Source organism: Phalacrocorax carbo, chromosome 1 (assembly GCF_963921805.1).
Source record: "Phalacrocorax carbo chromosome 1, bPhaCar2.1, whole genome shotgun sequence".
Classification (NCBI taxonomy): Eukaryota; Metazoa; Chordata; class Aves; order Suliformes; family Phalacrocoracidae; genus Phalacrocorax; species Phalacrocorax carbo.
The window spans coordinates 109319323-109345198 of record NC_087513.1 but is presented as its reverse complement, the minus strand read 5'-3'; the positions used below and the strand labels follow the sequence as shown (position 1 = coordinate 109345198).

At 41.1% G+C, this 25876-nt stretch overlaps 1 protein-coding gene across 1 annotated transcript in view; it reads right to left on the bottom strand.

Moving 5' to 3' along the window:
• Positions 1-16900: 16900 nt before the first annotated feature.
• CXADR (CXADR Ig-like cell adhesion molecule) overlaps positions 16901-25876 on the bottom strand; it is a 37650-nt gene continuing 28674 nt past the window's right edge. Inside the window, exon 8 of the mRNA XM_064470038.1 lies at positions 16901-17482. Coding sequence (XP_064326108.1) covers positions 17441-17482 — 42 coding nt within the window. The 3' untranslated portion in view covers positions 16901-17440. The remainder of the gene's footprint in view (positions 17483-25876) is intronic.

Genomic DNA, 25876 nt, shown 5'->3' with positions numbered 1-25876 from the left:
GGAGGTGGAGAGGGCGGAGAGGGGGACACTTAATCTGTAACAGCAAAGTTGATGGAGATGTTGGACAACAGCTATGGCCCATTTTGCCTGGTATCATCTGTGCAACACTGAACACCCAGGAAAGAAGCTGGGAAGCCTGCAACCATGTTGTGACACTTCCCAGAAATAGCTTCAGAGCTTCAACCCCCCCGCTGTTCTTCCTGAGCCAAGGCTGGTGTCTTTGCCATAAACAATATGAGCCATCAGGTAAAGTATATTCCGGGCTCGACGAAACAGAAAAATGAAAAGTGAAACAAAAATTTCTGTAAAGTTGTGTCCATTTCATGGAAGCTGGTTTTCTATGTCAGAAATACAAAGTGATCAAAAAGAGCATTTAAATCTGAAGAAAGATGTGATCCACACATTTAAGAAATATTTTGTTATTGTGTCACATGTCAGTGTTGGAAACCAAAAGCTGTATTTCCAGAGATTTCACGGCAAAGGACAAATGTTCAGTGCAGGTCCCGACTCAGCCAGCTCAACTCTGAGAGCACTTCCACCCTTCACAAAATGCCCCTTACTCTCTTGGCCCTATCGGGAGACCAAGCTAAAATCAAAGGAACCGTTATCAGATCATGACCTTTGTAGATACGAGTCATTCAGTTTGTACCAGCTTCCCCCCAGTTGTCATTAGTTTTAGCATTTGCTGAGCTGTCCTGACAGTTGCCACGGGACCAAGCGTGCAATAAAAATGACTTGTACTCACGTGTACACTCATACGCACACAGAGAGAGCATTTATGTTTCCTATTGATGCTGTGGATTCCGATTCTTTTCCTGTCCTCCTGATACTAAAGTGGAATAACTTAATACCTACAAAAACTTCCAAGACCAGAGATGAAGTGCTGCTCTGTATAGTCTGCCTGTTAATGTTAGCAAGACAAAAGCTCTCTCTGGTGGTAGATTTCAGTAATTGCACTTTCCTTTTTCTCTTAAATACGTTGAGCAGCCCAGCCAAGTGCTCTCACTCCATTACCTAACCCCAAGGTGCACTAGCGACGGCACTGTAGGAAACAAAATGCCTGGCATTGTCCTGTTGAATAGAGCTGCATACACTTGGCATCTGCTAGGCTATAGATGGTGAACTGGAAACCAGACATAGAGCTGTGATGTCAGAAAACCCTTCCTTATGTATTGACATTTACGACTGCTTCATAGGTACCGTTAAGCTCAAAGACATTCAGGAGCTCAGAAACAGAAACTACCTGAGTTTTGATGATTTTCTGATTCTTACAGGTACAATTTCTTACCACAGCAAAATATAAGCTGGTCACATTTTCAGCCACAGGAGGAAGCTTGAAGCAGAAAACATGCTTACTTTCAAATCCAATTTCTATACATATCAGCAACTGCTGAGCAGCTATCGCTCTAAATTCATTTGCCACTTCCAACATGGAAACCTAACCACAGGTAAGTTAATGCCCTAGGAAAGAAAAGGGAGAGAGATAGCCATAGCTTGTATAATTTGCTGTGATCTCTCTGAGTTTGGTTCACGTCAGCAGGTTTATGTTCAGTAAGGACAGCGTTAGTAAAGCTAGTAACAAGGTATAGGACAACATGCCTTCCTATCCTTTCTCACAATAACAGCGTGCATCTTCCTTTGGGGAATACATTCTACACAAAAACCCCCTTGTCTACAAGATAAAAAATGCATGATACCAAGAAATCGTTTTGTTTCCTAGTCAAAAGGTAAGCCACAGACTGTGTTGTTTCTTTGCATGTATATGATATTTACTTGTCCATCAACTACATCCCAGTTACCTCTGAACACTGCAAAAAAAATCATGTGTCACATGAATAGGCGTACTACGGCTGTCTCCTTATTAGGTATTTATCTGTATTCACTACAGGTTTGTCATTCATTATATCATGTGAATGATGAATTTCACAGAATTGCTGTCTCATTTCACCAACCTATTTGTACCTTTTGGTGCACCTGCCTAAGGGAGCTGAGAGGCTGGAGTCCAGTACAGCTGGGTAATGCTCAAAAATTCATCAAATTGCTAGTAGGTTGCCATATACATCAGTGTCTTTTGTACAGATATATATACATATGTATATTTAGATTTAATTTTTGCTCTTTGTATAGTGAACTAACACAAGCTTGAGAAAATCACATGCAGAACTTCAGACATATGATTTCAGTAAAACAGTTCACATGTACAAAACAAACCTTTGCTTAGGTACATGGCTATAATGGTACCCAGGCGGCTTGGAACGATTTGCAGGGACAGGAAGACTTTATAAGCGAGTCTATTTACCATTATCATGGTAACAAATGATTGCACATGCCAAGTTTCAGGTGCCTTTAGCAACTTCTCATGTCTTGGAGGAATTTTAAAAGAAGCAAATATATTTTATAAGAATCTGGTATCATCTCTTTCTCTGTCACGGACACATCTACAGGTTTCCAAACTGTCACAGGAGGGAAACTCATTAAGTTTTATTTGTTATTCTTCTAAAGTTTGTAATTAATATTTAGTAACAATGTATTCTAAATACAGGTGGGTTTACAATACTCCTAAAGCAACCAAGGAGCTTGGGTCCTGTATCATAGTCCTTCTATCTATCAATTCTTGCAAGCCCGCATTTTGGTGTCTTTGAATAAGTATTTCTTGTGTTAAAGAGATAGATTCTGATGCTTGCTTTATGGCAAAAGATCACTGGCATGTTTCAGTAGCAGCACACTGTAGATGAATGAGAACATACAGAATTGCATTACAAATATACATAAAAGACAGTATGTGTTTATACTACTTATTGCAGAAACATACGTGAACATCTTTGGCACGGCCCCAGTGGATAAAGAGGCTTTCAGTCAGGTTTTGACCGGGAAGAGTAGAATACCTATAAGGCGTGGCCAGCAAGAGTGTTATTTTAAAGGACATCCAGCTGATGTAATGCATTTTGCCAAACTTGACCTCATTCCATCCCAGCAGTTTAGAGGTGTAAGTATCCCTGTCACTTCTCATGTTACTTCGTTCCTCACTGAACGTGGTGTCTCACCTAGCATAGTAGGCACCAGGGAAACAACCTTTTTTCACGTTTCAGAAGGAGCTTCAGGAGCGATTGCAATCTTCTTCTCACTTACCTCTAGCCTGCTGCAGAGTCTGAAGAACAGATCAAACTGATGATACAGGAGAGGAAACCTCTGACAGAATGATGAATCAGAAGCCACTGGCTTACCTTTAACTGGAGCAGGGAGCAAGCTTCCCAATGCTTGTTCAGGCTTGCTCTAAACACAGAAACAATGGTGCAGATTGGCTCTTGATGGGTGAATCCCAAAGTTGTAGCTTGCTTGCACCCCTCCCTGATGTGCTGGGGGCAGGGGTACAGCCAGGACTATGGTCTAGAGCTGTTGCTGTCTAAATAGAGGAGACGATAGTGCTGCTGGATTTGGACTGGCCTTAATGTAAAGCTGCCCGGATCTGGAGCTTCAGCACATGTTTATTTCCACCATCACGACAACAGCTGGCTACTTCTGCTCTTCTTCCCCAGGTGTTTTATACTGCCCAGAAAATTTGAGCTTTCCTTCAAAGCCTGCCGTACTTGCACACCAAATCAGATACCATTTCATACACAGCATATGCACAATTCCCCTCCTTCTAGTGCATGATGTCCTGGTGTGTTCTTGTCCTTCGCTTCTCTTCTCATCCTTTTACAGCCCCCCAGAGCCTGTTCCTGGACAGACAGTGCTCCTTAAGCCAGCAAGCCAACTTTGTGAGGCGGGAAACGCAGTGAGTAATGGTTTTCTCTCTATTAACAAATGGCCAGAACCTAAGTCAACAGGGAGGCGGCACACCAATTTATTGTGTAAAATGATGACCTCACAGCTATAGGCATGACGGAATAAAACACTAAACTACAGAAACAGGACATTGCTGCTTATGTATGGATAGATGGTGTTTCTAAGCACCTTGTTGCTTATATCGTGATGGCCCTACTAAGCTGAAAGACAGATTAATTTAGCAACATACGCTATCAATAAAACGGTAATAAAGCTCTTCTTCAAGCATCACTAAAATATGAATGGATTAAACTAGAGAACCAGTGGGACTGAACCCTGTCCAGATAGCATTGTCTTCTCCAGTCTCACAAATCAAGCTGTAAGCTGCAATAGATGATCAAGGCAGAACCTTCAAAGCAGTGTTTAAACCTACACGCAAGTGCTGTCAACCAAAATGCGTCTTAGGCTGCTTCCTATCATGCCTCCTCCCTCTCCGGAAAGTCTGGCCATTAATTTCCAGTTGCTTAGTACTATGTCACATAATCTGTCTTCTAGACACAAACACTGTCAAAATACTGTTAATTAGTGTATGAAAATCCATTTGATAAAGTAACGTTTAAAAAACAAAACAAAACAACAAAAGAAAAGAAAAAAACCCAAGCAATGAATTGGCTCACATTGGAGCTGTCTGCTGCATTATACAAAGTGCCTGCTTCGCTGGACAACTAATCTGAAGTAATCCTCTTTGGAGATCACTGATTCACCATCTGATTTGCACTCTGATTTGCAGCAGGAATGCCTGCTGCTGCAAGTTATTCCAAAGTGGCAGATTACTTTATTTTTCGCTGCCTCCACTTTGATCTCTGGAAACTGAGACACCACAGTCTTTGCAACAGCTGATGAAATAAAAAAGAAAAAAAATAGGATCCACACATTTTTATAAAGTCTCCTACTGGAAATAAACGTATAACAAACACCTTATTTTAGCACTCATACCTCAAATATATATGAAAGGTTAAAAGGTTATAGGGTCATAGGTTAAAAGCTTTGCTTTTAGCTTTTCCATAATCCTATCCTCCATCTTCCAATTTTGTCTTTTTACCTAATGACTTACAGTCCTGTCAGTCGTTTCAACTAATGCCTAGGCATATTTTCTCTTCTTTTACTTGTAGAGTTGTCATTGCTGGAAGAATGATGCTCTGGTGAATACAGGTGGTTTGGGGTTATCTTTCTGTTCCAGGGCTCCTTTTTGATCTGTGGTATCTCACTTAACCAACCTCTGGCTTGTGAAGACAACCATCTGCCCATCCCTTCATCTCTCGGCATTTGGTTGCCTTTACTATTTACACTATAAGGTCTTGTAAGGTCTGCGTGGCAGGACAGGTTTCTTACAATTGCTTGTAGTGTCTAACATAGCAAGGCCAGTCTGGGTCAGAACATTTAGATTCGACCCTACCTGAGTATAGCAATTGCACATTATTTGCTAGCGGTAAGAGGAAGCATGTTTAATATTTTAACCAAATTAGCATCTGAAAGAAGAACATTAGTAGGTTTCTGTTTCAGTACATTCCTATTCCTTAACTACGTTATAAAGGGTAAGAATATTGTACATGTAAATATGTGTGTGAGGTTTTTTGTATAGAAAATGTTGTGGGGTTTTTTTACTTTTCATATTTTTTCATATTTTGAATCAGATATTCCCCCAGTAAATTGCCCTTTCATTAAGTAACTCCAGCAGTGTCCCAGCTGCAGCTGGGATAGAGTGAATTTTCTACTAGCAGCTGGTATAGTGCTGTGTTTTGGATTGAGGATGAGAATAATATTGATGACACACTGACGTTTTAGTTGTTGTTAAGTAGTGCTTACACTAAGTCAAAGACTTCTCAGCTTCTCATGCCCTGCCAGCGAGAAGCTGGGAGGGGGCACAGCTGGGACAGCTGACCCAAACCGGCCAAAGGGATATTCCATACCATATGATGTCATGCTCAGTATATAAACTGGGGGGAGTTGGCCAGAGGGGTGGCAACCCCTGCTCAGGAACTGGCTGGGCATCAGTCAGCAGGTGGTGAGCGGCTGCATTGTGCATCACTTTTGTGTATTATTTTATCATTATTATTATTATTATCATTATTCCCATTATGATTTTCCCTTCATTTTTTGTCCTATTAAACTGTCTTTATCTCAACCCATGAATTTTACATTTTTTTTCCCCCATTTCTCTCCCCCATCCCCCAGCAGAGGGAGCGAGCAAATGGCTGCGTGGTGTTTAGCTGCCTGCTGGGTTAAACCACAACAAGCACCTGGAGACTAAAGTGGAAAAAACATCAAGTATCATGAGATACAATAAGACTGCAAAATCTAGCACTTTCTTCATATTTTTACGTGCCATTTCATAATCAGGAACATATAACATCAAATCAAATCATTAAGGAGGAAAGTTTTGCCGTGTGTTTTTTTCTCTTCAGTTACATAGACTAAGTTAACATTAACTAAGTCAATAAGATAAATCAGGATTAGAAACTGAGAGCAGAGGAGTACAGAGATAAAAGGACAGAAATATTTTCAGATTTCAGGGAGTTTTTAATTCATGGCTATGACACTTTGCCATATCTAGTGAATAACAGGTTGCTGCTCCCCACTTGAGGTTCTGGGTGATATACAGCAACAATACTAACAGTCATTTAAAAAACATTGACATTACTAATTAGCTTGAGGCTAATTTTATGAAGCCTGTCAGATTTCTTAGATGGCTGTATGACATATCCAGCAGAACTGAATATTGGCAAGAGGCTATTAACCACATTTCTCTCCTCTGTGTCTGCCAAAATACATTGAAAAGTCAATGGATATTCCCTGCAGTAACTTCCAAAGAGCAGCAGTATTCAAATGCTTATAACCAGATGCAAACCAGCCTCCCATTGCAAGCTTTGCTGCTTCTGTAGTGAAACGGACGCTTTTGTAATGCACCCAGGTTAGACCTCAGAATTTGATCAACACAGATTTCCAGAAGCAACTATATAGTACATCCTTTGTATTGCTTTTAATGAAGCTGCAGTTTTCATTCTTAGCTGCATCTTGTTGCCTGAGCAACAATGGTTTGGATTTTACTTTCTCTGTCTTCCAATTCTACTCAATCAATTTAAATGGAAGAAAAAAAAACATCATGCAGCTCAGCAAAAAGTGCCATGCTTTTCCAGCCCCACCTCCCTTTGATTCAATGCCGACCCTGTCCACAAGCTGTGCCCCAACTGAGATAAAAGAGAAATTAAACAGATACTTGCTGCACAAGTTCACAAGCACAGAGCTTCATTAGCAGCATCCGTAACTTATGACATACGTTGACTCCAATGATGAAAGTTCCTTGGCATGGAATATTAAAAAAAAACGAGAGAGACAGGAAGGTAAAGAGGGGAAAGGGAAAGCGGCCACCAGGGAGGGCAGCGACAGTCTCCAGGAGGCTTAGGAGACTCTCTCCCATGCGGCAGTTGGCAATGACGATGATGCTTTTTCACCATTTTTTTCCTTTGGTACTATACACCAGTTCTTACTGGCCCAACACTCGTGACCAGCAGTCACGTTGAGGGATCTGCAGTGGCTGGAAGAAGGGGCCTCTCTGGTGAGGTTACCTGGCCAGTGGGAACCGAAATGGGAGGCATAAACAAGCTTCATGTAGGTTTCCAAGCAGTCTTCCAGTGGCACGAGTGCTAGCCTTTCATCTGCTTGGAAAGAAGTCAAACTGACAAGCTAAAGATAACCACAGTCTTATTTGTGGTTTTGCTTTGTAAATGTTATTTTTCAGGGCTTGTATACCAGAACCATGTTGTCATACCTGGGTTGCTCACAACGAAGAGAAGAGCTGAAATCTGAGCATAATAACTGTTTCTAAGCTTTATGTTCGTGTATTGCCATTTTTTTAACTTTTTGTTTTTTATTTTTCCAGAGGAGAAAGTTCAAATGCAGATTTTCTGAAAGCCTCTGTTTTAAGATGAACATAACATGCTATTTGGAAATTAGACACTTATATCCAAATGAAAATCTTTCAGAGAAGGCTTTCCACTGAGAAACATGTTAAGCTTGACGTTTCCTTTCCCTTCAGAATAAATTAATTGTACAGAAAGAAAATCAGCCATACTCAAATGCACAGCTTGTTATATCCTATGAATTTCCACTGTGCCTTAAAAACAAGAAACAAACATAAAATGCATTTCCTACAGTGCTCATTGCTGGATAGAATTCGTGCCAATTACAGGGTTATGTTAACATCTCTGGGAAAGCATGCATAATATCAAAGCTGGGAAATGCTTTTTTTTTTTTTGTTAAATATTATCTCATATGTTAGACATTTTTAGATAAAGGAAATAACAGTTTGACATCTAGTTGCTGTTATATTAACTTTAAATATCCAGCCCTATTCTAGTATTATGTAAGTGTTGACATTGTACTAAAGCAAAATCACATAATAAAATCGGAAAACCACCTCAGGGAGTGCATATTATAAAAATATACACACATACATATAAAATTAAATATCTAATATAAATATACATAAATATGTGTGTATATTACCTAAAATGAAAAAATAAACTGTATATTTAAAAAACATATTTTAAAAAAAGAATGAAGAATAGCGACTTTAGCAGAAACGGTCAGACAAGCAATCTTACTGCTTAACATTTTGATTTTAGTTTAAATTACTTTTACTAAATACATTTTTCCCTGTTGGTTTATTATTGATTCTTACCACAAGCCTCTGTCCAGTGATGTGCTCTTGAAATCTCACTCTTCTGAACATGCACATTCCCCATACATGAATCATCTCACAGCAGGACAAACCTAATCCTTATTCTTCTGCATGAAAGCGCAATGCCAAGCCAGTACATTCAGGGGACACAACGGAGAAGAAATCACCACCAATATCAGCCTACAATATATCGTTTATCTTCTTCCATACATTTTCTTGCTTCAGGCAACCCACTGACATACCGAAGTAGGGCTTTTTAGTGTAATATAACAGGACAACAATTTACATGTGTACAATGCATTTTATGAATAGTAATAGTGTTGTTTTAGGTCAAATAACAGTTGGGCTTACTCTAACTAAAGGGATCAGTGGGGCTAGTCCTAAGAGTCAGGGCAAGTGGCTCTGAAAGCCCACACGTTCCCCTTGGTCCCATGGAGCTCCGTGCCATGCGAGCCACTTTCCAGCCGCTAAAAGACAAAAAAGCAAAACATGAGTTTTCCATCCACCACAGCAGCAGCCAGAGAGTCTGGGAAAGGTAAATAAGCACACTTTTACAGGAGACTCTGCCACCAGAGGGCATTCAAAACCCCTTGGCCCATGCCAGCATGTTCCCCGACACCTCCCCCCCACCCTGGCCCATGCCACTGGTGTCCCCTCCTGCCCGCGGCTGTGGGTGCACAGGAGCCCAACTCACCTGTCTGATGCCTTCCTGCCACTCCTGGCACCCCCAAAAACCTCATGATCAACAAGCCAGATAGAACATGAGATTGCCAGGTACCAAGCCTATACACGTACTGCTAAGAAAGAGAAGGCAAGGGTCCAGTCCCTGGACTACCGCTTGTCCACCTTGATTCCTTTTTATAGCAGAGTTGTCCTGGAGACACCAACTGGAGCATCCAAAATAGCCCTAGGGAGTAAGCTTCCTCCCCACCCCAGGCAATCAGAGATCCAATGCTCAAGCTCATTCCTCTTTTTCTTAGAAGTACACATGTACCCCGGGCTGCATGGGGGAAGCCATCATCCTTCCTTCCGGTCCCACACTGATTCCTTGTGGATGACCACTTTGCTTCTTTCCACAAATAATAACAATAATAATGTGCTACAGGAGGCAAGAAGGCAGCTTTGCTTGGACAGTGCTCTCGGTAGCGCGGGTTTGAGAGTATGCGCAGCCAGGGACATAGGCTGTCTGGACTGCCATAGGCTGGCCACACTGCACCAGAAGTATAGAGAGGGTGTTAGTTGCTTACATGCTCCCTTCGTCCTCTGTGTGCAGTAAGTATACCTCCTGCATCCTTGAACAAGGTGTTCCGCTGACCTCTGAGCCCAGGTGTCCACTATGACAGACCACAGAGCATCTAAGTATCTGCTAGCAGTACAGTCAAGCCACTCACTTGTGATCGAGACCTAGACTATGAGCTTCTTGGCACACAAGAGTCAATAGGATTCAGAAATTAGGGGATTGCCACTGCAAGCATATGGTAAAAAAAATCATATTCATCACCAAATAAACTGTTAAAATCTTACTGAGATAATTAAAAATTTCTTTCTTACATGCCTCAAAACTTTTAGAAGTACAGAATAAATTATTACAAGTTTCTCCTCTTCTCTTCAGCTGTGTAGAAAAGTACGTGTGGCTCTTTGTACTATAAATACAGATTTTTATATGTTAGCATTTCCGTTGTTTATTACCATATAAACTAGGCCAACAGCAGCTCTGCAGAGATTCTGCACAACAGGCATTAGGATTTCTACCGTGACATCAAGTCAGACCCATTGCTTACCACACCTTTACTTTACAAAGGTGCTTCCCAACAGAACCTTCCCTTCTGGATCTAGGTGGAACAGCTGAAGATATTGCCTACCCACCAGCTCCTTTTTGCTGCCAGATAGTTCTGCTGGCACAGTAGAAATGGCACACACCCACACCCCAAATTTACTCCAGCAAAAGCCTACCCAAGCTAATTTAATCCATCCTCATTAGCTTATTGCACTAAAGCCAAAGCAGAGGCCCTAGAATGAAAAACAACCATCAGACCATCAACACTGCTCATTGAAACACAACACTGCGAGATGACAGAAGACTCCTCCTGCTTTAAGAAAAGAAAAAAAAAGCCAAGGAAGAAAAAAAAAAAAGCCTTGAGCAAAATGTAAGACACCTGCTATGTCCTAGGAAAATAACCGCCCAACCTCCCTGGCTTTCTGCAGCACCTAGTCCGGGGCAAGCGACCCAGGGCTAGGAACTGCCCAGAAACTCAAACTTCTTATAAAAGGCTAAGATTTTTATTTGAAGGAGAAGCAGAAGGGCAGAGAAAAAAGCCCCCCACCTCAGCTCCAGTTTCTCTGCCCAAGAGCTCACAAGCCACAACGTGCTCACCTCCGGGACTAAAACTGCCCAGGATGGCAGCCAGCACTGCTAACTACAGGGCATCGGGTCTGTGGTTTGGAATTACATGCTCACAGCTAATCCAGGGTAGGATTGCTATGGACCAACACTGTGCATACATAGTGATGATGACTGGCAATGCTTATTGTTAAAGACAGTCAGCGTAGAAACTTTTGCTCTAAGGTTTGAAACTAGCCCGGCTTCTTCTAAGCACTCCCATCATGAAACTGTCTAGTTCCCAATTTGAATTATTAAAAAATACATCAAAATTTGGATTTGAAAGTATAAGACTTTTCTGTCTGTCATAGGACAGGCTTTGGTGCGTTAGTACTCTCCTTCCCAGTTTCAGCAACTCATGTATAGCTTTCTTTGAGAGAGTCCTGCAAGGCTTACCCGCACTTTGTTTCCAAGTTAGTGTATGATGTGAGTCTTATTAGCATTACCACCCTCTTTTCTGTTAACCTCAGGAGCAGGACTACCAGAGCCTTTGGAAAAGTTTGTTTTCTGATAAGAGGACCGCATGGAAAAAGGTTCAAAGCCGAGAAAAACATATGTGAAGGGAACGTGATTTTTCCAAGGACAGCAAATTCTGTCTGAGAACAGAGACGACAGACGTTGGGAAGTGAGACACTCAGAGATGGTAAAATGCAGCATGAGCCAGTGTTAATGTGGAAGGCAATAATTCGTTTGTTTGGGGTTTTTTTGTCAGTTGAAACTTTCATGGCTTGTGTTGTGATAATTGTAATTAATGCCACCTACTTTGTAACTGGGGAATTACTTATGAAAAACACAGTACCTACAGCGCACTGTAAACATTTTTGCATATTCAGTATCAGCTCAGGCTACTGCTCACATCTAGCTGCTTCCTGAATGTTAATGCAGCCGGCATTATATTATATAAGCAAGCAATTCAAAATAAATTACTTGAAATTCTTCACATCTCACATTTTCCTGTAAACAATGAAAATCACATGAGGAATACAAATTAACTGGAATGAACCACACTAAAGTCATAGCTATGTCATGTAACAGTCATGTTAAAATCTAGCGAGCCGGACCTTGGGTATGGGGATTTCAGCAAGCTTCGAACATGGCATCAAATTGCAGTGGAAGATGCTGGGGTTTCCTTTAAGTAACAGCTTTCCTCTTTACCTTCTGTACGTTACTGCAGTTGAGATTGAAGCAAGCTATTCCTCTTCATTTATATTTGATCCACTTATATTTTGAAAGTAACACAGAAGACCTGGAGCCTGCAAAGAGAATTGCAATACCAGTGACACATCTACAGATGGCCATTGAAGCCAAAGGTGATTTGCCCACATGAAATGTTTCACAAGATGCCTTAGGGAAAGACCTGGAACTACTTCAGTGTCACATAAAATAACTGCATACGTTTTTGCAAGCTCATAGTTGAAGACATCATCAGCATTATCAACTACCATCTCTATTAAGTATTAAAAACGGCAACTGCTGCCGGTGTGCTTTGCCCCAACACTGACTGGAGCAGAACGCCCTGAGAGCACACTCTGGATACCTATGGACACTCATGGAGTGTGGCAGCCATTGGCATGCACATGCAATACAACACAAGCTGTGCATCCTATTCAGGCAAAAGGGTTTCTGAGCAGGATAGGAGGCTAGAGGTGCCTGTAGCCTCCAGCACCTTCAACTTTACATGGCAGCTGAGGATCACCATTTTTTGATGCAGAGAGAATTTGGGTATGTGCATCTTTTTCACAGGCCTCACAGAAAGGCTGAAGTTGGAAAGCACCTCTGGAGTTTACCTGGTCCAACCCCCTACTCAGAGCAGGGCACTCAAGGGCCTTGAGCCCTTTTAGCACTGCTGCTGAAAGCAGTTGTCCACCTTTTTCTTGTCTTTTGAACCTTGTTTCCACTTTCACACTGCCTCTTTCCCCTGCTGTCAGCACAAATATTGGTGTGGCCGCCTGCTGAACTGCAACAATGAACGTACCTGAGTTAAAACTTGTTGACAGTTTCTGGTGGTAACTCCAGGTGGAAAATTTGTTGGTGACATTTGTGGAGACAGCTGACATTATTTCCCACAGCATCCTTCTAAAGAAGCAGGCGGCTCATGGCTTGGACGGCTGTACTCTTCGCTAGGTAAAAAACTGGCTGGATAGCTGAGCCCAAAGTGTCGCGGTGAATGGAGCTAAATCCAGTCGGTGGCTGGTCATGAGCGGGGTTCCCCAGGGCTCAGTTTTGGGGCCAGTCTTGTTTAACATCTTTATCAATGGACCTGGGTGAGGGGATCGAGTGCACCCTGAGTAAGTCTGCAGGAGACACCATATTGGGTGGGAGTGTTGATCTGCTCAAGAGTAGGAAGGCTCTGCAGAGGGACCTGGACAGGCTGGATCCATGGGCTGAGATCAATTTTATGAAGGCCAACAAGGCCAAGTGCTGGGTCTTGCTGGGTCACAACCACCCCATGCAATGCTACAGGCTTGGGGAGGAGTGGCTGGAGAGCTGCCTGGAGGAAAAGGACCTGGGGGTGTTGGTTGGCAGCTGGCTGAACATGAGCCAGCGGTGTGCTCAGGTGGCCAAGGTGGCCAATGGCATCCTGGCTTGTATCGGGAATAGCACGACCAGCAGGAGCAGGGAAGTGATTGTGTCCCTGTGCTCAGCACTGGTGAGGCCACACCTGGAGTACTGTGTGCAGGTTTGGTCCCCTCACTACAAGAAGGACACTGAGTTGCTGAAGCATGTCCGGAGAGCAAGTCTTATGAGGAGCAGCTGAGGGAGCTGGGGTGGTTTAGCCTGGAGAAGAGGAGGCTGAGGGGAGACCGTATCACTCTCTACAACTACCTGAAAGGAGGTTGTAGTGAGGTGGGTGTTCGTCTCTTCTCCCCAGTTACTAGTGACAGAACAAGAGGAAATGGCCTCAAGCTGCATCAGGGGAGGTTTAGATTGAATATTAGAAAAAAATTCTTTACCGAAAGAGTGGTCAGGCATTGGAACAGGCTGCCCAGAGAGGTGGTGGAGTCACCATCCCTGGAGGTGTTCAAAAAATGTGTAGAAGTGGCACTTCAGGACATGGTTTAGGAAGCATGGCGGTGTTGGGCGGACGGTTAGATTTGATGATCTTAGAGGTCTTTTCCAACCTTAATGATTCTATGGTTCTAAAACTACACTACACCATATGTAAGCAATTTTAAACTGTATCATGTCTCTGATGTGGCTCATGGCAGATGCACTAGTGCTTACGCTTGCAAGATAGGAGGTAGCCTAAGGCCAGGAAAGAAAAGCCAAGAGCCAGACAGGCTGGGACAATTCTTTCTGTAGCATGAACTACCTCATTCAAAACACTTATGCTAGAGTCACAGTTTGAGGTTTCTCAATTACTTACAATGATATAAGCTCAGGCATGGATATGGCTGTAGCAATGTGAAATTGCCTTTTACTGGCATAGATTTTCCCATTTCTGAGCCTGTTGCAGCCATATTGCCTGTAGAGCAAAGTTCAAATCCGAATCAGCCCCTAGACCATGGGAAAGTTCACCAGGTGAAATACCCGGCTCGCCCTAAACCCTAGACAGTGTGCGAGACACCACCAAGGTAGTCTGAACCCACATAACCAACCTTAGTAACAGCTAGCAGCATACATTTTCCAAATCGTATATCAAATTTAAAGGTCTACATGACTGCAAGGCTTGGTGACCACGAAGAAGATGCCAGCAAGTGTGAGAATCGATGAACAGTGCTAGTCTTCAGACATCTGTAATTATACTGGCTTCTGGAGAAATGAAACTGAAGCGGTCTGAATTAAATGGAGCCAAGGATCAGCTCAATCTAACAATTCCCATTTGATAGAACATAGTATGCAGAGATGGTGGGAAAGCACTGCAAGTTAGTTTATCTGTTTTGCAGCAAAGATGCAGGCTACCAAGTATATGCAACATTTAGGCTTCATCTGGCTCTCCAGGTCCAGGCCAGTTAGCTTGCATATAAAACACCAGATGAGATATTTTTGGGTGTGGACAAGCGCACAATAACCAAAGTAGCACCTGACTGAAGTTTCCTGTGAAAAGCAAGTCCTGGCAAGAAGCTGAGGTATGTAAAATGCACCATTTCTTCTCATTTAATAGTGCTGGGACAAGAGCCAGGGTGTTTTCCACCCATTGACCATGCAAGACCAAGCTATTCTGCCTATTAGATACAAAGGATAAACAGTTGAAAAGTTCATTTGTAACCAAGTAAAAATGCCTCCTGACATCTACAATCAGTCCTAAACAGCCACCTGGTCACAATAATCTATACAGGCATGACCTCCAGGCTTCATTATTAGATCATCCGTTTTTGAGAAAGGTGGCAGAAAGCAGACAGAGTCAGATTCAGTCTTCAGAGTTTGTGTGTGGCATCACACAAGCTTGAGAACTCGTACCCTGCTTACACCACAGCAACATAAAGTTAACACACTGAATTGGTGACCTCATGGGGTCTGGACTAAATACCCAACACACAGTACCTTTCAAAAGACTCAATATCTGGCTATTTGGTAAGAACATGTGGATTAGCCAAGCAACTCATTTGACAGATGACAAAGTAGTTGTGCAGCTATTAGCTCCCTGAAGAAAAACTAAATGGAAATTTCTTGCGAAATGGACACACATTTAGCTTCAATGACAGTATTTGTTACACACTACTTCTTTCCTTAAAATGTATACATATTAAAAGTTAATTTAGGTAGGAATTTGAGTACAAAACATAGTTTATTTCACTTATTCCTTTAAGAACATTCTTTACAAAACTCAGTTTTTAGACAACACTATACCCTTGCACGGTAATCTCTACCTTTCTCCTCCTTCCTTAGAACACCAGCAACGAAGCACTTCGATAATGATGATCATTGAGGGGAGGGGGAAAGAGGACACTTATTTGCCTTTTATGAAGCACACCGTAGCAAAAAAAAAAGTTATATCTATAAATCACTACCTTATGGAACATACACTAAACAGGCAGTTGCTGCTTCTTGACCAGGCAACTTTCACACTGATCCCAACAGAATTTTACCCTGATTATTTGCCAGATTCACTCACAGGCAAGTTGAGGCAGCATGGAGTCAAAGGAGAGAATGAGGAATGTAATGTTTTGGCATAAAAACAAGTGCTTCTTAAAGGCAAAGTATCTTTTTTTTTTCCCCCTGTAATTATAATACTGACCTTAAATTTGGATATTTTTTTTTTTAATTGGCTACTTAAACCTGTGAAATTTAAAAACCCTCCTGTCATTTTTCTCATGAAGTTATTACTGTTTTCTTAGATGGTTTTACTTGGTTTTCCATGTGCAGTGATAAAACCAATTATATGGATCTTTTGGTTAAAAGCATCTGAGTTTGAGTTTATTTTAGAATTAGCTGTGCTCCTCTCAACAACAGAAGCAGAAATGATTTAATAAGTTATATTTTTTCAGCATTAAAACCACCAGCTTCACCAATGGATTATAGGGTTGCCTTCAGACCACAGCATAACAGATACCACTGGATTAAGGTTTAAATTAGTATCCACGTATTTACAGTAGTAAAAAACCAGCACATGCACATACACCCAGTATTTCTCAAGAGCACAGGAAGATGTAGTTGATCAAAGACAGGTTTAAGTATGCACATGCTCACTGTTACTTCTTAAATCAGAGCACGCTGAAGGACACCCCAGCATTTATGTGGACTGTGACAGACAACACGTTATCAAAAATGCCTGAGTACCAGCAGGGTACCAGGCTCCGAAAATTAATTACTACGCTCCCATCCACGGGATCATTCTACAGTGGTTTCATCCTTACACGGTTAGGTAGATTAATATTTTCATTATGAAGTTGATACCCAAAGTCTCCATGTCGCAGGAGGCAACAAGGACCCCATAATTAGCCTGGTTTAAAGAGCACGTTCTTCTTCCCTCTGGTCTTCTGCAGGGTAAATTGGGGAGCAGAAGGAACGAGGCAGTGCACAGACATGAATTACCACACCACCTGCATTAACAGATTATGCTGAAGCATGTGTTAACTGTGTTGTTCAAGTACCTTTTATTAAGTGTTATAAAATATATACAATCTTAACATACAGCGCTTTTCACACACAGGTTCTAAGACCTCGTTGGTATCAACTGCAGCATTGAATAGATGATACACTTCCTATCAAATCAGCAGACCAGAAAGCTGGGGAAAACCAAAACTACTCTATTTCAGATTACAATCTCTCTCAACGCCCCACTGATTAAGGCTATATTTTCTACTACCTGAGCTGATTTTTTTTTTAACCTCACAAGCTTTTGAATCTCTGTGGTGGTGGAGCAGAGGAGGCATTGTGCACGCTTTTCAAAATACAGAACTAGCAAGAAAAATGTTGGTAGTCACTTTGTAAACTTTGCATTAAAAACACATAAAAGAAAAAATTTGGTACTTACAAAACTGAGTACAGCCTACTTAACAATCTTGAATCTAAAGTCAGATCAAGTAAAAAAACAGCACTTCATTTCATAATGTACTTCAGTTTCACCACACTTGAAAGTCATGCAAAAAATGATGCCTGTTTCTTCATGTTTATACCACTGTTATGTCACCAATCTTGTGTGCGATGTCATGCTATAAAAAGAAAGAATATCATTAATCTATATTAACAAGAGGCTAGATACTGTAATATACAGTAATTAAATGCACGATTCCAATCACCACCCAAGTTATGGTCATTCAGAGTAGGGTTTATACCAGTGTCTTGGGGAAAGACAGCACAGTGGTGTAGCAAGTTGACTCCATTCGTCAGCGGCATACCTACTGCCATCAATTTTTAAAGTATCTGTCCAAGTCTGCTTAGATGTCTCTCTCCTCAGTTTCATACCAGTTACTTGAATTTCAAAGAACCACACATTTTTGTTGTTTACTGCTATAACACTCAGTTTTCTCAAAGAATCCAGTGACTCATCCCAGCCTGCATACTCAGTTGTTTCACCATTTCCTTAGAAGTCAGTTCTAGTTCCTTAAATAATTTCATTGATTTTTTTTTCTGGGGATACTTTTTTGCACAAAGATGGTAAAATGTAATTCTTTGTTCCAGTTAGAGTTCTTTATCAGCTCTGTGTTCTTTGACTTGATATTCCAAGACTGATATTGTAAGAAAAGTGATAACTAAGCATTTTTGCTATCGCTCCATGCTGCAAAACTGCCTTTTCTATATGCTGCCTGTACTCAGACTCTGCTGACAGTCACCAATTAATCTTCCAAACATGATATTCTAACAGAAAACTCCTCTTCCTAATTAATAATGCACAAATATATATGGATATATTGCATTTACTGTAAACACCTCATTTTCTTACTCCAAATTACAGGCTTTTGTATTATTATACCAGTCCTCGCAGATTTTTAAAACATGCCTCAATGCCACAACAGTTTCTCCATAAGACCAGTAATTTAAAAAAACTGACTCAGGTTACCTTGTAACATCTCACTTTCTTCCTTGCACGCTGTCACATTGCAATTAGAATCACACATCACACAAAACCTTCCAGTTGCACATGGCAGTAAAAATAATCGAGTACCTTCACAAAACTTTGCTTGGAAGCGTAACTCAAATCGGTACCAAGTACTGCTTGGCATTATATCACTACATTTGCCTTCTTTCTATTTAAAGCTGTTATCTAGCATGAGAACCTGTTTTACATCTTCATTCTGGCTATTGTTTATATACTTATTCTTTTAAGGAATGTAACAGTGTAAAAGTGTCTTTTCAGGATCATTTACCTAACATTTTCTCCTTTTTGAAAGATTTGGGCAGCATTTTTTTTTCTTCTTGGAACTTGTTTTCCACCCTAAGCTAATACATTTATCCTCAAGTCTATTATGACAGGAACAAGAACCCTACTATCAGCCTGAAATTGTATTTGATCAAATTAACTGATACTCTGTAAGAGGCATATTAATTGGGACTGAACACCGAGGCAAGAAGCGTCCTTTCTGTCTGTATTCCTGTCTTTGCACCACAGCTAACACAACATGCCTATTTCTGACCTCTTGCATTGATAGCTCTCGAACAGATAACTAGTTAAGAGTTCGTAAACATATGCCTTCTAAACAGAGATTAAGCTGCCCCCCCCCCCCCCCCCCCACAGTTCATCCTAGGCCACTCTATTGGAAAAGCCTGAAGAAACAGAGCTCTTACATGCCTGCCTTGTCTACGAGAATAGCTAGATTTATAAAAATTTTTGGCATGTGAGTAGGGGCTCATGTAACAACGTCTCTCCATCAAGCACATCCTGTTTGCTCCCTTTCACAAACCAGTCATGAGACAACTAACACAGCCTGCTTATGAAGAAAACAATTTGCTCTATGGCACACACAGAAGAGCTGGGCTGGAGTGAGAGCTTTTGATCCCCCAGTTGTTTGGAAAAGCGAGAGTTTTTAAAAATCTAATGCTTAACTGAGCTACAAGGGCAAAAGGGAACAAATACAACATAATCTGTTCTCCTTTGCCTGCACTGTCCTGATACTTTCAGTCTTGATTTTCTTTCCTTCTTATCTAAGCAAATCCCTACCAAAAAAAAGAACTAAAAAAAAAAGGTAAAGAAAAACACAGCCTGGCAAGTGAACCCTAGCATGCAGCTAGAAGCTATTCACGCAGCTTCGATAAAGCAAACAAGAAAAAAAAATCCACCCACTAGTGTTGTAACTTACAAACAAGATGTGGTAACTCTTCTGAATGTTGCAAGGAAAAACATCAATTAATGAGAAACTGCTGTCTGCCCAGGTACTTGCAATCATAACCTTATTACATTTAAACTAGAAAAACAGGGGCCAGACTAAAATTAAACTAAATACACCATATATTTTAAGTGCCTAATGCTTACACCAGAAATGAGTGAAACTGGTTAGGAACAAAAACTATGACAGAAAAGATCAGTAAAAGGAATGACCCTCCACAAAAGCGTGTTCAATATCAACGTACTATACTCAGAAAAGAGAAAAACCTTCTAAAAATCCATCCTGCTTCAGTAGTGAAATAAATCCAGCAATCAGAAAAAAAGGCGGCGTGTAATAGAAAGAGGAAGGTCGGCCACCAATGTCAGTGGGAAGCTGTAGGCAGAGGAAAGTGGTATAAAAAGGCAAACACGAGTAATTTGTTGCGGACAGGGCCAATGCAATGACGACAAGGAGCTTTATGTCTCTAGGTATCTCAGCCTGGCAGTATAAGTATACACAGCTAGATACCTCCAATATCAGTAACGATCAACGCATCTTGGTTCTGTATTTGCAAAATAAATAGGATGAACTGCCTTATCCTGAGAATACTTTCCAACACGCTACTAAGTGAGCAGCAGGAAAAGGGTGGTGAGGGAGTGTCAAGTCACCCAGCTGAGTGAGGAGGGACACCAGCCCAGGGGAATATGCTCTTCTACCTACTATAGAGCAGAAAGAGGGAGAAGCTGCCTCCTCCAGAGGTGATGCCAAGCAGGCATCGAAGCAGGGATCTCTGACAAAGCCTTGGGAGGAAACACATTTCCCTTTGCACTGGCAATGGGCTTTGAGGGGTCTTTCACCCTCAGGAAGCCGCCTGATGAGATCTGCCCTCTTACTACAACTCAAAAATACCCAGGCAGCGTTAAAAGTACTGCAAGGGTGACTATTGTCAGGACAGAATTAAAACCAACAAATAGCAGGAGACAGAGACAGCCACAAATGTTCTAACCAAGGTAACTATCTTTAAATACATACATTTGAAAATTGTATGTGATTATGAAAGACGTGAAAATAAGCACTGGAGGGGCAGCTAGTGAAGACTGAGAAGCTTAATCAAGGATAACTTTAAAAAAAAGATCAGTGTGATGGGAAACTCCAGTCCCTAAAAGTCAACAGAATTATCTGCATTCTAACAGATGTGGAAGCCAAGGAACAGAGAGATGTCAATGTTAAAAAATAAAAGTTAAAAAAACCCCACCACCAAAAAAACCCCACCCACATGGCTAGTCATGACAAAGCCAGGACATCAGCCCTAATCCTCCACTTTGTTAATCAGGTTCCCTTGCCTTGGAATTCTTTTATTATTATTGCAGGTGAACGAGCTTCTGTTAGCTACGTCGAGTATTAAGGATGTCCTAAGCCTCCTTGCACGTTCAGCAATTCCCCCACCATGTTCAAAGCATAAAGCCAGCAGCAAGTTACTATTTAATATGGTTGGCACAGTCACGGGGTGTTGTCAGAATAAAATTCATATGTGTAATATAATGACCCAATTTTCACTGCCAGTTGGATACCCCACTCAGAGCACTGATTAAAACCCTAGCTTGCCCAGGTAACACCAGGGGTGTGGAAATTACGCTAATGTAGGCAACAGAAAGTACTGTTGAGCATAAAGGCTTTAACACTCCTTCCAACTCTTTCATCTAGGAATAAAGGATTTTAGTGGGTTGTCTGAGATTCCTGCCTGCCCACCCAGTTCATGCACTATTAAAAAATAATAAAAATCACACTGATACACATATATATTTAAATAATACACCTAATATACTTCAAGTAGCAACAAGCCCTTGATTTTAAAAACGTGTAATTGACGTTTAAAACTTCAATGCCTTTCATGTATGCAAGTCTAGCATGATCAGAACTGTACATTATCTATACAAGGATCACAATTTTCATTGTCTTACTCCTAAAAGTAAACCAACAGATATGATTATAATGCGTCTGAGGAATTTCTTTTTCCTGAATGAGCTGCAAATGAAGAAACATCGTTGGTGACCTTAACTTCAGTCTGAGTCATTAAAATGTCTATTTTCCTAACTCTAAGCTCTGGTCCATACTAGTCAATCAGGCTTCAGTTACACTTTTTTTTGTTGTTGTTGTTAAATAAAAGGGATGTAAAAGTACGTATTTCTGGTATAGAAATACAGCACATATAAAGGTAAAATAGAGTTTCTCACCACAACTGTTAAAACCTACCAAGAACTACATCCATGCCTCAGCTGTACGTTTCCTTTAATGATCTCTGTAGTTTACAGCTCTTTGTCAGAGCTTATATAGAAAAAACAAAATGCCTTCACTAATGCAGATTACAATAACCCTTTTCCTACCTAAACTCTGTTCCTGAGTAAGCAATAAGAAAATAAGCTTCCAGCACCTAAGAAGGTTTGCTTTCTGCTGGGAAACATAACATTTCTTAGCAAGTCACTGCAAAGCACCAGCAAAGCCATAAGGTCGTGTTTAGCTGCAGAGAGAAAGAGATGCAGGCTGCCCAAGGGTCAGCAGAGAGAGGGTGTTCCATATTCCCAAATACAACATGTAATTACTTTGTTTCAATAGAAAGCACTCTCACTTAGCCATAAAATGTTGGTTTTGTGGGGGTTTTTTTGTGGTTTTTTTTCCCCCCCCAAATGGGCTGGAGACCATACGGGAGTACCATGGCATTTTTATTTTTTTTTAAAGTTCTGTGTTTTAAACACAGTGAATTTTCTCATCTTAAGTAGGTATACAAGGTAATTAAATTAAATAGGTTACATAAACAGATCACCCAAACCACAACCCAAGTCTGAAGTGAGAGAAAAAGACACTGCAATTCTTAAGCAATTCCATATTGAATTACAGAATACAAGGACAAAACCGGGGCAAGACCAAACAGGTCATTTGAAGCTGTGCCCTTCCAGTAAGTTATAATTTTTCTTGAGTGACAACAAGAAACAGTGAAAGATACAGTAATCACAAGGTTTCTTTTGTATTTTACAGCTCTTACAGCTTAGATGAACTGTTTCTGCTCTTGACAGTTACAGGAATGGAAGTGACATGGAAGGGCATTTTATTTATCCGGATAAGAAGTTCGGTGCTGGCAGCCACAACATAAGCTTTTTGACATGTTCCACAAACCACCAGCTGTGCCCTAGAGTTGTAGTCTTTAGCAGTCACAAGCAATTCAGTAGCTTTATGTATTACCACCAGATGTCTCTATTTCTGGTCTAAGGGTAGCAGTATCCCTCCCACCTGAGCTATCCTACTAGTACATGTAAATCTTAAGTAACAATTTTATCGTGATCTCCTACAGCCAGGTAAGGGGCAGCACAAGTGCTTTGACTTCAGCAACTATTTTCTCAGAACCACCACCCATTCAGACAACTAGTGAGAGATGCTGTGAGCTGGTGCTGCTGCTGGTTGCAATCGGAGACCTTAAACACCGAGAACAGATGCTCTGCCGCACACTTTTACTTCTGTGAAATTTGACTAATCCTGATTGCTGTTTGACAAGTAAAGTATTACCAAGTGATATGAGATAAGGAGATTCAGATTCCTGTATGGGAGAATAGTTTCGCTTACAAATCAGGGAACAGACCAAATCATAAGCTATGAAAAGGTGTTACTTCATTTGTACAGCAGTAACTGGCCGCAAGGAACAAAGTCGCAGTTTTCCTATTCACACAAAACATAATTTGCAAAACTGACATAACTGGAAATTATTACACCAATGGTAGTAGATTAAATTACTTCTAGAGCTCTTTACCATCTGATTTACTACTCCTTGATACCACATTCTGAATGAGTTGCTACCTAACCTCAGAGACCACTGCAGCCCTGGAGATGTTTGGGCCCAGAGCACCATGAAGCTGTGCTGTCACTGTTTGCCCTGTGGGGGGTGTTCAGGAGACTTCACTCTACAGTTTGACTGTTTCTTTATACAGTATTGTTACAACATAACCAAAACCATCACATACAGAAGTTACTTCATGAGAGCGCAAGACCCTGCAAATTAAGCAATGACGATATGCTGGCTCTATAAGCAACTCTAAATGCAGAAAGGTTTTGCAGATTATCTGAAAAGCCCTGAATCAGACGCTGCTGGAAACCAGAGTAGGGAAAGGCTTCCCGAAGTTGAACAGGCCCATTTGTGTTTCCAGAATTCAGGTCCTTCCTACAAAATTCCCCACAAACTGATCAGACTTCTCTGCTTTCCTCTCCCCATATTGCAATTAGGAAAAGTACGCTGGGGAAAGAGCCCAGTACCCTTCAGGTACAGCACCCAATTTTCATCCTGCCTGCCTGCAGCTCACAGCCTTGAGAAATGGGACAACTGTCACTGCATCACACAGCTTTCTGCGCTTCCCAGCAGACATACTGCCTCCACAGGTTTTTCCCCCGAAGAAAAAATTAGATTACTGAAGGTAAAAGTGATGTGCTTTCAGATGTTAATGTCTCTTCTAATATTGCCATGTTTTTAAGTTGTTACATAATCAAGTTGTGTAACCAACACGCTCAACTTCTTTATAACGCTACTCCCCTCCCGCCATCTAGCAATCCTGACATCATACAAGGTTCCTGTACAGGAGTTGCACAACTTCCTTAATGTTCCCTGAATAATATGCTACAATTGACCCAGCTAGCAGCTGCTGCTGCTAAATGCTATTGACTTTGCATATTCAAAGAACCCTAGCCAGTACTCAACATCTGAATGTTGAAGACTTCAAAACTCCAACTTAGGAGGGTGACACTAACATTGACTTACAACAATGTGAAAATCAAAGGGTCCTTAGAGGATCCCTATTCTCAGAAACTTGGCTTTGAATGTAAGTGTGAAACAGGGACAGTGCAATCTTCCGGGTCATTTTCCTGCCAGAGTGGTTATTTTATTAAATTAAAGGCTCACATTCTTCTCCTGACAGCTGAGCCTGTACCATTCGGCAAAAAGCCTGAAGCAAGTTAAAAAAGCAACAGAATCTTCGTAACTCAAGTACACATATTTTTATATTAAGATGCAAGCCTTCATGCTGTGAGCAATCACCTACAGTCATCCCACAGGTGAAAGGTAATTTTAGAGATCTGGAAAGGTAGGCAACGTTCATAGCTTCTTTCACTCTACTCTTGCTTTTGCTCCTTGATCAGCTGTTACCTTCACAAGCTCTTTTGGGTTTGTTTTATGGATTTTACACACAAGAAAGCAAGGCTAAGTCACTGGCATTAACTGTTTTCTAAAACAGTCTAACAATTAATTGCCCATCAACATTATCATAGAGCTTGAAAGAACTCAAGCTTCTCCATCTGAGAAGTAGATGTGAAACAGTAAGCAGTCACTCTAAGATGTTCAGAGAAAAATACCCAGAAAGACAGACCTTTTAAAAAACTATATCCAAGGCATTGTCTAATACGTACGTCAGGACCACAAAGGTTTTGTAGAACTGCCACATGATGAGTGCCCTCTATTCTTCCAGGGAACTCTTGGGAAAACGCTATCTGCTTTGCTGGAGCTCCCACAGACAAGCTGGAGGGACTTGAGTTTCTCTGACTCACAATCATCTCATCTCTAAATGAATGACCTGGAGCAGCTGAGACATGCGAGTGCCATCTGTGACAAAACTGCAACCTTAGGAAAGGACAGAAGTCTTGAACTTATGTCCCAACATTAACATTAGAAGGGTGTAGAAACATTTCTCAGAGCTCTACAAATAGAGACAAACATGAACCTTCATTTTTTATGAGGTTTCCTTTTGTATTTAAGCACAAATCTTAATTTGAAACAGAAAAAATCCTAGAGGTTTTCATCATTATTCTATTTAACTTCATACGCTTGTGCACACATGTATCAGACAGGGTTTTTTTAATATGCAATGCACAAAGTGACTGAAACATCGGGCATAGCGCAGATACATATTTACATAGGAAGATATGCATACGTTATGAACAAATGTAAGCTAATTAGGCCTCCAACGATAGAAACATAAAACATGCCATTAATGCAAACAGAGCCCATGCCAGACTTTGTTTCCTAAAACTAAACATGTGCCCAAGACAACACTGGAGAAATTGCATTAATCTTAGGTAAAATTACAAGGACAGCAATCAGTTGGGATACTCCCCAGCCCTTGGCCTTGCAAACCAAGTCAACTTCACTTGAATCAAAAAAGATGCACGTTAACTGACAATATAAAACCAGGCATTTTACCAACATGCTTTGAGTGCTGTAAACCTGCTTGTCTGAATTTTAAAAGACAAGAATTTATCAGTTTCAGGAAT